This window comes from Pagrus pagrus (assembly GCF_965226575.1).
Source record: "Pagrus pagrus genome assembly, chromosome: 5".
NCBI lineage: Eukaryota > Metazoa > Chordata > Actinopteri > Spariformes > Sparidae > Pagrus > Pagrus pagrus.
The window spans coordinates 15126725-15139480 of record NC_140189.1 but is presented as its reverse complement, the minus strand read 5'-3'; the positions used below and the strand labels follow the sequence as shown (position 1 = coordinate 15139480).

At 39.5% G+C, this 12756-nt stretch overlaps 1 protein-coding gene across 1 annotated transcript in view; it reads right to left on the bottom strand.

The window, feature by feature from the left end:
- Positions 1 to 12756, bottom strand: part of pigg (phosphatidylinositol glycan anchor biosynthesis class G (EMM blood group)) — a 74686-nt gene that overhangs the window by 40622 nt on the left and 21308 nt on the right. The window contains exons 6-8 of the mRNA XM_084352457.1: positions 12375 to 12587; positions 5467 to 5684; positions 4061 to 4345 (exon numbers count right to left, since the gene is read on the bottom strand). Of these exons, the coding sequence (XP_084208583.1) occupies positions 4061 to 4345; positions 5467 to 5684; positions 12375 to 12587 (716 nt within the window). The remainder of the gene's footprint in view (positions 1 to 4060; positions 4346 to 5466; positions 5685 to 12374; positions 12588 to 12756) is intronic.

The following is a 12756-nucleotide window of genomic DNA, read 5'->3' as shown; positions in this document are numbered from 1 at the left end:
ATGAGATGTAACCTTTACAGATAAATTATAATGAGCAAAGAGGTGCAGCAGTAAAGAGGACTCATCTTTTAGGCCAATTTAAACAAACACTTAAGACTGAAAGCCTCCACTGTCTGAATAACTAGCCCCACTACGTATGATTGATTGCTCACATTTAGAAGAGCAGTCAAAACACTGCTGCCAATTATTTTTATTTGTTGAAGTAAATTTCGACATTGCTGTTATAGAGAAGACAAAATAACACAAACAACTCTTTCTAAGCCCTGTTATCTTCTCTTGTTTGCTTGTTAGTTTTAATTTTTGACTGTTGATCCTCTTCGTCCATCAACTCTGTACGTTTAATGATTTTTCTTCTTGCACTGACAGTCTGGTGCACATGATGTGGCCTCTTTTCTTTGGTTTCGTTTACAGCTGACTATGTTGAAAACTACCATTCATTATAAAATGATCTACCTTTGAAACAGAGTTTATTATTGTGATGACTTTACTACTAAGTGCAAGTCGATTTTAATGACTGACGCGTTTACAGTACGTTATATTTGCTTTTCCATTCAGTCAACTGATAATGCTCTTGTAAATGCATCAATTATTTTTTAGCTGTTAGTGAAGCCTGACCCTCCTTCTGTCTGTTGTACTGAAGTCTGTTTTATTTACACAGTTTATACGATTCTATTATTTTCAAAGTGCTTTTAAAAAAGCTGACATTTTGATGATTTTTGACATAGTGGCCATAATTGCAGATTTTTGAGACCCAGAAAGGGATTTTACCATGGACAATCATTAAAAAAAGAAACAGCTGTAAACTCCAACAGGACTAATTGTTTGATAAACTAGAATTAACATCTTGCAGTTGTATGCTTCTGTGCATCAGTTCAGTTGCTGTTCCTGAGTTATGGCGTTGAATAATGGCCAGAACATTTTAACCTTGGACTTTTAGGATATCGAATGTCATATCTTCACATTATTTTATCCTTTTTCGACATTTAAATTTTATTGTAATTATCTGAATAGTTGAGTTATGACTAAAAATGTGTTTTACCCCACAGTGACCTTGACCTTTGGCCACCAAATTCTGGTCAGTACATCCTCGAGTCATAGTGGATATTTGCACTAAATTTGAAGAGATTCCCTCAATGCATTTCTAAAATATCGTGTTCACAAGACTGGGACAGATGGACATACGGACGAACGTACTGGAGGCATCATGTTTTGTCTATAAATGAAACATAATGCCTCAAGCACGGCTGTCGCCAGCGTGGACGCATAACTTGAATTTAAAAACTTTCGAAAACGGCTGTAATCTCAACATGATTATTTGTAAAAAATTAAGTCCATTAAAAACTAGAGAGAGGCAGCAGGAAGTCAGCCAACTTAGCCAAAGAAGAACTACACTCTGGATGAAAATTAGCCTTAATGGCTAACTCTGGCTCACTTACAGTTTCTTTTAAATTTTGTTGATCAGTGTTGCACTGTCCCTGTCAAATAAACCAATAAATAAATAAATAAAATCAGTTGGTAGTTTATTAGGTGAACCTAATTAAAGCTCATGCAATCTGTAATAAATCCTCCCTAATGAAGGCTATAATGTTCAGTTGTTATTGTTTACCTAATAACACCATATCAATTAACTGCAACTACACCAGTGGGTCCAGAGAGGGCTGAAACCATTTTGTGTAAGTGCCCAGTAAACATCTTACACTGGAATGAACTTGGTGATATCTTGAAACAGTGCATCAGTTCTCTTAACACATCCACAGTCTACTACTGCAGCTATATTACAGGCTACTTTATGTTGAACACCACGGCTATTGCATTTTCTAATATGACTTCACAATGCAGCTGATAGTTGAGGCTGACGGGACAATTTTCACTTTCCCCATCATGCCACTCCGGAGTAACCCTCCTCTGGCAGTAATGCAGAGTGGAAGGCACCGTTTTGCTGGAGGAGCACAATGATATCTGAAGATTCAAATCTGGCAGACCGGAACATTTCTGATATGAGTGCAATGATCGTGGGGTTATAAAGTCGTGTTAAAAAATAATACAACACATATGCTATTTAAAATGATGGATTATGTTCATCAAAGCGGCAGAGTTTTCAGAAATGTGACCTGGTTTTAATGGATTTTGAAAACAATGGGAGCATGGGACAAAGATTAATCCTGCAGCAGCTTCTGTAATATAATGTAATGGGCCCTTTGTTGTGCTGTTGGCTTTAATAGTTAAGCCTGCAACTCCCCTTCAGTTAGTTAGAACTGAAGAAGCCTCTTGGATGAGAGGTGAAACGTCTTCAAGAAACTGAAATAAGTCCAGTTGCCTACGATACAGCACTTAGAGTTACCATGGCCTGGATGACCTGAGAACCTTCATCAACATATGTAGAACACCTTAGTAGATCCCCCCTCGCTATCCGGGTCCTGACGGCAAGTTGAAGACCTACAGACTGAAAGACTGAAAATTAAAATGGCTATGAGAAGTCCCCTGGCTGATGCAAAGATGCGCAACTTAATGACAATCTTCTCTGCAACCTTCTCCCTTCGTGCATTTGATTAAGCTCAAGCTTAACCCACCCAGTTGAAGTCCATGTGGAACAGGATGAAGGTTTGAGTTCAGGCGAGGCTACAGCAGGTCAACTGAGGGCTAATTGTACTAATTCTCTATAATTGCATCATTCATATTTGCCCATTTAGACACAAAGGCCACGATGCTTTAATGTCCACCCTCCACTGTCACTGCAGGAAAAACAAACAAAAAAATCTGCTCCATCTGCTTTGTGTGTTGTTGACATGAAAATGGTCGGTGTTTCTGTTCTTCTTATCTCTCAGTGGCCTCATAAATGCATAATCTGAAGTTTGTCCTATATTTTAAAAGTTAATGTGGTGGAGTTGTTTTTGTATTATTTTGATTAAATGGAATACATCTCATTAAGATAAAAAATATGTAAATGAAAATTATGGGTATTACTAACAGATTATGACAGATTTTTTATGTCCATCAAAATTTGTTTATTTGTCCTGCGAGCTCCAACAAAGTAAAAATTGCTCTATTTTTCCTGGAACCACATTTTCTCCTCAAACATACAGCAGTTACTCCATGGTGGCTTTTCCATCTCTCCTCCACAATAAACTGCCTAGTCTTAAACCAAAATACTGCACGGGGATTGATGACAGAAAGTGATCCCTGCAACACTCACTAGGTGCCACTAGTTGCTATGCAACCACAAGTCATTCCTTACCTGACAGACGCTTGTTAGGGGGGCGAAGTTTGACACAGTAGCGCAGTAGTGTGTTGAATTTAGGCTATTGAAAGTGGAAGTATTGAAACTGAATGGTTGAAGATATAACATGCATTTCATGTCACTTTCTGGGGCTTGACAAAATGCTTCTCAGGATCGCCATTGGCCCACGGGCCACACTTTGAGAACCCTTGCTGTAGAGTAATTAAGGGTGCTCTTTACAAACCTCCATGAAAAAAACTGATGGCAAGGTGTGCATACAGCCAAGCACCATTTGGCTAAAATAAATGTTGCTGAAAGAGGCACTCGCTACTAAATCTACTCAAACTTTTTCTCTGGCCTTTGCTTCAAAGTACAGGGACATTCAAGTGATTTAAAGCCGCATTAGTAAAGACTTTGCTAACTTAGCTAAATCACAGAGTTGGGGGTACAATAGACAAGACCGTCTCATCCCCCCTGAGCCTCGGTAGATTTAGTAGATTTTCTCTCAAATAAATTCTGATCGTCTCTTCGGCAATGCCACAGGAATTGAAATATTCAAAGGTAAGAGCAAAAATCTATCTTTTAAACAGCAGCAAATTAGCTTTCCATCAAGAGATCTCTACATTCACATACATTACATATTTTTACTCACTTGACCCTTCAATGCTTTTTGTTATAAAGTGATCACACCTCAGGTGAACTGATCATTGGTGTTTTACATGCAGCTGACTGTATGTACAGTAGGTAAAGGTAAAGCACACATGTAAATACACCCATTAAGGGGAAACATCTGTCACAATCTGTACCTGTGTTTGGGTGTTATATTAAGGTGCACAAACTCACCTTCCCGTGAATCTTGGGGCCCAGGGGGAGTTGGCGTGCTGCCATAGAGACCAGAATACAAAACATTGCAGAGGAGAAGGCAACGGCAGCAAACACGAGCCCCCATGAGAGGCTGCAGAAGTAACAGGAGCTCTCGGCAGATGTGCACACCAAGACGTGCACTGAGGCGAGCAGCAGGCACAAAAGGTAGAAAGGCAGGGAGAGCAGGGCTGAGAGAACTGGGAGGTCCACTGCTGCTTCACCACTCAGGGCTTCAGGCATAGCCAGCAGTAAGACCAACAGGAGCTTCAGGGCCAGGACATAGGGAGAGAATGGAGAGAGAAGGGAAGAAAAAGTTTTCAGGACTTTCTGATCAACTGATGCAACCACAGAAACCTAAGGCAGCATGGTCTGACCGGAATATGTGAACAGTGGAGCCTGCACCTCTTCACTTTGGAAGTTCAGGCAATGGACTCACATATCAAGTATGCCAGTACATGTTTAAAGTTATGTTTTAAGTTTGTGGTATTAATATTTAATGGTAATCCATCTTATCAAAGTTTGTCTTCTAATCAGAAGAGAAATTGGGTGATTTTTTATGCCTAAACAAACTAAATGAACAAACTGAGGTTAAAGGACAATACAAATTCATACCATTTGACTTTGGTTATATGTGGCAGACCCTGCCACCTTTTCAGCTTTAAACAGTGTTCTGGGGACCTTATTTTCCTCTGAGGACAGCTTGTTTATTCAGATGTTGAAAAAATTTATATTTTTCGAGTTTGTATTATTACCTAATTGAGTTTGAATTTCTTCTCCAAAACCACATAGTGCCCCTTTAATTACTTTATTTACTTAAAGGTGCAATATGTAAGAATTTTATTTGAAAACGTGAAGTGCGAGTGTGAAGAAATAACATTTTGACACTATGTTAAAGACGTTTATGTATCGTGTTGCAGAGATGTCTTCTGAAGTTAGCAGGTTAGCTAGCACTAGCCAAACTTGGTTCCTAAGCTCCTGTGTTAGCGGTGTAAACACCACCACTCCCCCGGTGCTCTGAGTTCCCATTGCACATGGCTAGTTGTACAGCTTACTGAGTTAACTAGCTACAGTTAACAACAGTTAGCGGTTACTTTAGTCATATGCTGCCACCTTATTTCTTTTGAGCATGAACTCTACAGGTGGCCAAATCTTACACACTGTACCTTTAATCATCTTATCATGCTTTACTCAGTATGAGCGTAGTTAACGGCCCATAAGCTGTAGAATAAGGCATTAATAAAAAAGTGCTTTATATAAAGAGCCAATATGCTACTAATATGAATGCTAATAAGCACCTAGTTAAGACTGAATATGTGTACCGTAATATAAAGCGTTATACACCAATGTATTAGTCTTTAGGATGAATGAAATACCTCTGTACTCACCTGAAACACAAACACCATGCCTGCAATCATGGAGTACAAGTCGTACTTGCCCAGCTGTTTGCTGAGGGCCGAGCTCATGGCAGCCAGGGCCTCCAGATACTGCTTCAGGACCTTTTTGCCCATGTTAGTCAGCACCTCAGAAGTGTTGCCCTCCAGGTAGAGCTTCATCCAGCTCCCATGAGCCTTTTCTGCCACACGGAACTGCTCAAAGCCTGCCTCTGGATCAGCGACAAATGGGAAGGGGGACAACGGTATTAACCTACATTTGCTTGACAGTGATGTTTGTTGGCAGGTACTTGTCAAGACTTGGCATTACTGAACAAGAAAATTCTGTAAAATTTCTTGTTGGAATTGTAGAAGCTATCGCATTCATTTAGATTCGGCAAATTGAGGAGGACGTTTGCAGCATCTCATTAAATCCCTCTATGAGTTTTCTGATGCAGTGTCACATTAATTTTACTGTATATTTATCACCCAATACAAATAAGGACAATTAAACTTATTCATAAAACCAAACAGCCTCTCTTCTCTCCAATAATTGGTGGCATTATTTCTGGGTATGTCTATATCAACAACCTGTCACCATACAAACTAAACCATGGAAAAAGTGAAGAAAAGTGAAGGCAGAAAAAAGTCTCTTCTACCGCTGCCTATCCTGCTGTATTTCATCATAAAGAAAATACAGGCATTTTCCAAATATTGGTTTCCTTATGTTCACTAATCCTCTTTAACTTCATCAATCATTCTGGTGCATGTTGGATGTTTTGAATGGGAAATCTATTAAATTTCAGTGTTTTCCTTCTCTGTCTCCTGTGTCGATAATGTTCCTTAAACTGAAAACATAATATGCCTGTGGTAGAAGCCATTTAATCCTGAACAAAACAAGAAAGTGTAATTTGTCAGGATCCTAACGATGACAAGCTATGACTCATTCACATGTTTACTCAAAGCAGATGAAATGATGCCTGCTTTCATTTTACTTCAGTGCTTTAGGAGCCTGTTCAAGGACAAAGCAACGTGGAGGTTTGATTTGTGGTATGCATCAGTGAAACGCGCGTGCACACACACACACACGGACGCACACATACACATACACACACGCACACACTTCTAGAAACAATATTTTGCAGTATAACACCTATCTCAGCAGCATAGGCAAAGGGGTGATAAATAGTTACTGTGGCTTTGCCAGACAGAGGGTTGGTAGAAATATTAGAACCTTAAGCCACAGGCATGAATCATACAATATCGATGGCCCTGGCCATGTTTCATCTGTCTAAAAGTACAGGGACTGGTTAATGGCCCCTCCAAGATGCCTGAGGTTAGAAGCACAAGAAAAACATAATATGAAGATTGATTCAAGGCAGACATTGATGGATTTATAAATGAGTCTTAAAGGGAATTTCAAAATATTGTTTAAGTGGGCCATGCATATCGGACAACACGCAGACATTTGGGACTCTGAAATTATAACATTAATTCAAAAACAAGGTAAAGCATCATATTGCACGTAGGTTCTTTACATGGTGGCCATTTTTCTCTGACATCACAGCCAGGGTGGGAAGCTCAAATGTCTTATTGCTGTGGTTTCAAGTCGTGTAAACATAGAATAACTGACAAATTATCATTGAACCTGATTGATCAGCAACTGAAAAGACAATGGATAGTGAAAATCCAGAGGGGCATCTGGCCATATTTCAAAGTAAAGTTACATATTTGATAACCCTTTAGCTGACAGCATTCAACCATTTCCGAGCTAACGCTACTGGTTGATAGTGTGATACAAAAGGGAAACCATTAATTAATTCTAAAATATCAACAAACATCTTGGACGCATTTTTATTACGCCTGGAAGTGAAAAAAAAAAAACTGGATGTAATCAAATGGTAATGTGAGCTTGGAAGGGGTTGAATGTTAGCGTTAGCTAATGGGTTATCAAATATGTTGTTTTACCTTGAAAAAGGCCATCCCACCTGATTTTTACTGTCAACTTTTTAGTTGCTGATCAATTGGCAAGTGGTAAATTGAAGAATTTGGCACATACCCAATGTTTAAACAACTTGCAACCTGGAACAAGCAGTATAACATTATCACAGCATTCAAGCTTTACACCCTGAGCTTGACGTCAGGGGAAAATGGCTGCTGTGTGAATATGGTCTATTATGGTACACCATTAAGACCAACAGATATATAGTAGAGAGAGACGTAGAGGCAGGACAAGGTTGTTTAAACCTTCTATCACCAGTTGTGTAGAACTTTTAACATTATTACTTTAAAGTTTTTCAGGTTATTCTTACTTTGGGACAAAGAAGAGTGTTTAAGATGTTAAGCTGTTAAGATGACACGCTCAAGCTGAGAGTTCAGTTGAGGTACTTTGGACCCCCTGATGAAACATCTTGAATAACAAACCTGAATAATGTAATCAGCATTTCTTTTCAGACAGAAGGCAGCTTTCTTTCATGCAACTTATTTCCCGCCCAGTAAGATTTGACCCCAACAGGTGTCCAACAGGCATGCTACTTAAAATATCATCCCAGGCGAATTTCCCAGCAGTGACAACTATTAAATTCCACTGCATAACAGCTTCATGATTACCCAAGTGGACAGATTTTAAAAAAATCAACACATCCAAATGTAGGTCTGCTGAAATAATTTCCATTTCATCCCATCGCTATGGAAACCAGGGACCAAAATAGAGTGAAAATTGTGCTGCCAGAGCGGTAAGTTTCTTAATGTGAAAGGAAGTAGTTTGTTTCACATCTAGTTTGGAAAGCAACATGCTGCGAACCACACTCATAAGTTTGTGTCAGTTTACTTTTTGACAGTTCAACATGAGACACAGAAGACAACATTCACTGAGTTATTATCATTGACTTGTCCTGAAAACTGGGCCCAAAGACAGTATTCTTCTACAGTATTTGATACTGAAATAACTTGAATAATTACATTTTAATAAGACAAAGGACCAAATGAGCTGGCGCAAGTGCATTTCAGGCGTGACTCTTAATAAGTCATGGGTGTGATTTGGGCGTAACATAAATTAAATCACCCATTAAAAGCCGGGTGCGGCAGGATCTGGCGCATTGCTATTTAAACAGCAGCACTTGTATTTGCTGAGGTACAGGTATGTGGTCCTTGGCTGCTGGACCCTCTGCCTCCACCGTAACCCAATCATCTGTCCTATCAATGTGTAATAGTGAAGCAAAGGATCAGGCGGGACGGGTCATAAGTATTATCATTCTGACTAATAGCGGATGGGATGCTGGCGCGTGAAATTACCTGCAGTGATCCTCCAGCAGCTGAATGGATAAGTGCATCTCTCTATTAAGAGAGAAGCTGCGCGCATTTACGCATGAGGCACAGCAGTTTAACTTCATTGATAATTCAAATCTTCCAGTACGCCAACAGGATCAGTCATGCTCTATTGTTAATTAATGTTCTGTGGTCTTAACGTTTCAGAGGGTCACACAGAATGTTCACATTCATACTGGAGTATTGTATGAAGTGAAGCAGCCATCCTCCTGATAAATCTAGAGCTCCATCAGAGCTTTCTAAAGATATTTATTTCAGAAGTTAAAAGTTAATTTTGTTTCAACTGGAGAGTTTTCTCCGTCATGTGAACTTTACTGCAGCTTGTAGTTTCACTGCTCAAACCACGATATTTGCTGCAGTGATTACTGCTCACATGGAAACGTTTAAAAACGCAAATGACACTGCGCACCAATTTGCACCAGGCATCAGACAGAGCCCAAAGAGTCTTAATGCTTGCTTTGGACTTCTAACATTGGGGATGTAATTTCATCATTTTCTGGTTATCAGGTTTGTTGTTGCTGTTTTTGTGCCTCTTTCTGCGTTCAGAACATTCTCATTAGGGAGGGTGACTGCAGGCCTGTAAGCAACCTTGACACCACCTATTATCTATTTTGTCATCATGTCAGAAGTACTCCATGTTCATGGTCCAACTGCTTCAGTCTAAAAAAAATAATCCAGTTTTAGGGAAAACAGCTTTTTTTTTCTTTTCTGAAGATTATGAAAGTTTAAATTAAATGCCACATGTCTAATAACTTGCCAAACAAGCCAGTTTTCAAAGACTTTTCTCTCTGCCTCCCTCCTTCTGTCTCACTTAAAATGATAAGATAAATTACTTCCGGCCGATCAAACATTAGCAATGGTAATTGCTGCCATTGGTGTATCAAATGTTTGTGAAAGTGAAGGACAGCAACAGAGAGACAGACGCAGGGGGAGACAGATAAGAGGCGTGGGGGAGACGCTGCAAGATGGATAACTCTGACAAACAGTGTGACCCCGAGCTATAAGCAGGGAGTAAAATTCAGTGAGGATATGTGCATGAATTTGCACAAAGAGTGGGCAGCATTAATGTTCAAGAACAGACCACAGACTGTGTTGCTCCCATGTGGATTTTTCACAGCTGTAAGGTCAGTCAATCACAGACTTAAAGAAATCAGTATACAGATTTTCCACACTTCCACCCTGACATGGCAGGAAGCACCATGTTCAGAACAGACTTGCCTGATTCTCACTCAGATACTTGGTTTCTGTTGGAGCTAGGATCAGTACTTCTTTTTCATAAACCTACCTCTTGTATCATACAGTACAGTCAGTGCATTATTGCAGCCTTCAGCAACTTACTTCCTGTAAATGCATGGGTGATTCATCTGACAATAAAAAAAATACTACAAACTGCTGTTAGATGAAACATTTGGAGGATTATCTAACTTGCAGGATGAATATTTTCAATCAGTTAACAACCATTAGAGACCATTAACTAAAACAAAACCATGTGTTTGAATGGATTTCTTTTAATCTCCAACACGTTGAAATCTAATTTTCAAAACATGTCTTTCTTAATAAAGGATCCAAGTGCCTCTGAGCTTTGGTGAATCTTTTGAACTTGTAAGAGGAGTCTATCCTCGTCTTAATAAGACTGCTGCAGGTTAAACGCTCTGCGAAGCTGCTTTGATGCAGTTGTCAGCATGGTGGGAATAATGAGGAGACGGACGTCTGTTTACAGCAAACCATTTCTGAGTCAACCTAAATCTGTGCCATCTGTGTTTCCTCTGTGGAAACACTACATGCACAAAACTGTGACTGGAATGCAAATAAAACTATGATCTAAATAAGACAATAATGCTGCTAGTTTGAGGTATCATACGTTATTTCAATGACTTATGTGGAGCGTACAGCTTTTTACTGTAATGAGAACCTGGCAGAACGTATTGTGTTATGTCTTTCAACAAGCATTAGGATTTTTTGGGGGGGACAGCACCATATTGACATATTATCATTTAGCAACGTGTTAGCATACAGTTGCCTATACAGTATACACATCCAGCAGACACACATCAACATATCCGTTCATTTCATAGTTTTAAGCCACCTGATGAAGTCCAATAAACACTCTCTGTTTTGGTCTCTAAAGAATCCTGAGAAGAGTGCCTGGCTCCTCAGCTACTAACTGCTCCTGTTAGTTAATCACTAACTCTGTCTGTCTGTCTGTTGCTTAGCTGTGGACATGTCATATACAATTGGTTTATCAAAGCTTTGTCATTGGAAAAAAAAACTAAAATAAGGGTTGAGCAGCCCATAAAGCCAAAACAATGAGCTGAAAGTTGCTAAAACGCTCTGTAGAGCTGAGGGGAACCACACAGTCAGGTGATAATTCTCTGTGGGTTTGTCACTTAGAGCCAACCAGCATATGCATTTCAGTGATTGTTATTAGAAAAATAATAACAGAGTGCTGTAGGGATGACGTATTTTTGTAGGCTAACCAGGAAGTTAGCATTGCCCTGGTTCCCTCGACTAAAAGTCTGTATGATTATTTGGATTTTGGATTACTGCAGAAAAATAATCTCTGTTGCAAACACAAGTTTGTGACAATGAAAATGAAAATAAACCACTTTTGTGATTTTCAAGGCGTAAATTAAATCACTGGAAGTAAAAAGCTACACTTATGTTAGCCTATAAACAGACTACATTGTGGTCACCACTACTAAGCGTCTTACTTCAAAATTACTTTATGCATTTTCTATAAATTGATCAGTCTACAGGTTGTAAAGTTAGAGCTAGAATAGTTTGTAACTTAAGCAGGCCTGTAAAGATGGACTAGTGAGTCGATGAGTCTCGGCATGATGACGTTTAATGTCCCAGACATTCAGAGTGTAGTGTTAGCCACTTGTTAGCATACCATTCGTATCGTACCATTTTTTTACATAAGCGCTTTATAATTCACTTGTGGGACATTTAATGATGTATTATTTTATGTCGTAGAATAGAAAGTGTAAATTTCTTAAGCCTGTGATAAGCATAGAAATGCCAATTGATTTCCAGGTTTTAGGACTCATTACTACAGCACTCTCGTAGTGCAGCTGATGTTGAACATGAGTAGAGGTTACAGAGCTCATGTGGCTCTGTTACCATGCATATATCTGAATAATAACTCATTAACTTATTAGGTGTCAGTAATTGGAATTTTGAGGCAAGTTGTGAGGAAACAACTTCTGGTGAGTGAGTGATTACTGCTGTGGGTAATGTGTGGTATGTTTTGAGTATCAGTAAGGTGGCCACATTGTTTTCAATAATTTGTGAGAAAGCTGAGATGGTGTAATGGGAACTGACTAACCTTGTGCTTGGTAGTTGTACCAACTTCAGTACAGTCTGACTGACATAAGTATAATGAAAAAATGACAGCATTTCAATTTTGGACTGAATTAGTCCTTAAATTGCATTGTTTTCTTACTATGGGCAATAGTCACATTGCTGCGGGCAGTAGGTAGGTATTGTCACCAGCACCATAATAGCATATTGATGAGACTCCTTGTCAGACAAGGTCCTGCCTTTCTGGGATTTTAACAAGTCTACAAGTTGGACGCAGTGAATTTGTGACTCACCTTTCTCGTACTCGGGCATGCTGTCTTTGAGCAGGCAGCTGAGCTGGTGGCCATTTAGATGCAGGAAGCGCAGCTGGTCCCGAAGTGAGGTTTCCTCCAACACACCAGGGATGAGGCGGCCCACGCTGTTTTGAGATATGGGCAGGCCGAGTCCCAGGGCCAGGGTCGGGGTCAAGTCAACCTGCTCTACAACTCCGGGCTTCTCCATCCCCACTGACATCACAGGGCAAGAAACAAACAAGCAAAAACTCTAAGGATCTATTGCACCTGCAATACATGATGGTTAAATAATGACACATGAATTAGATGCATTTTTCTTCCTTTTTTTTTCACTGTGTTGTTTTCTAACCTTTACTTGTCAATCATTGAGTCTAGAACTGTG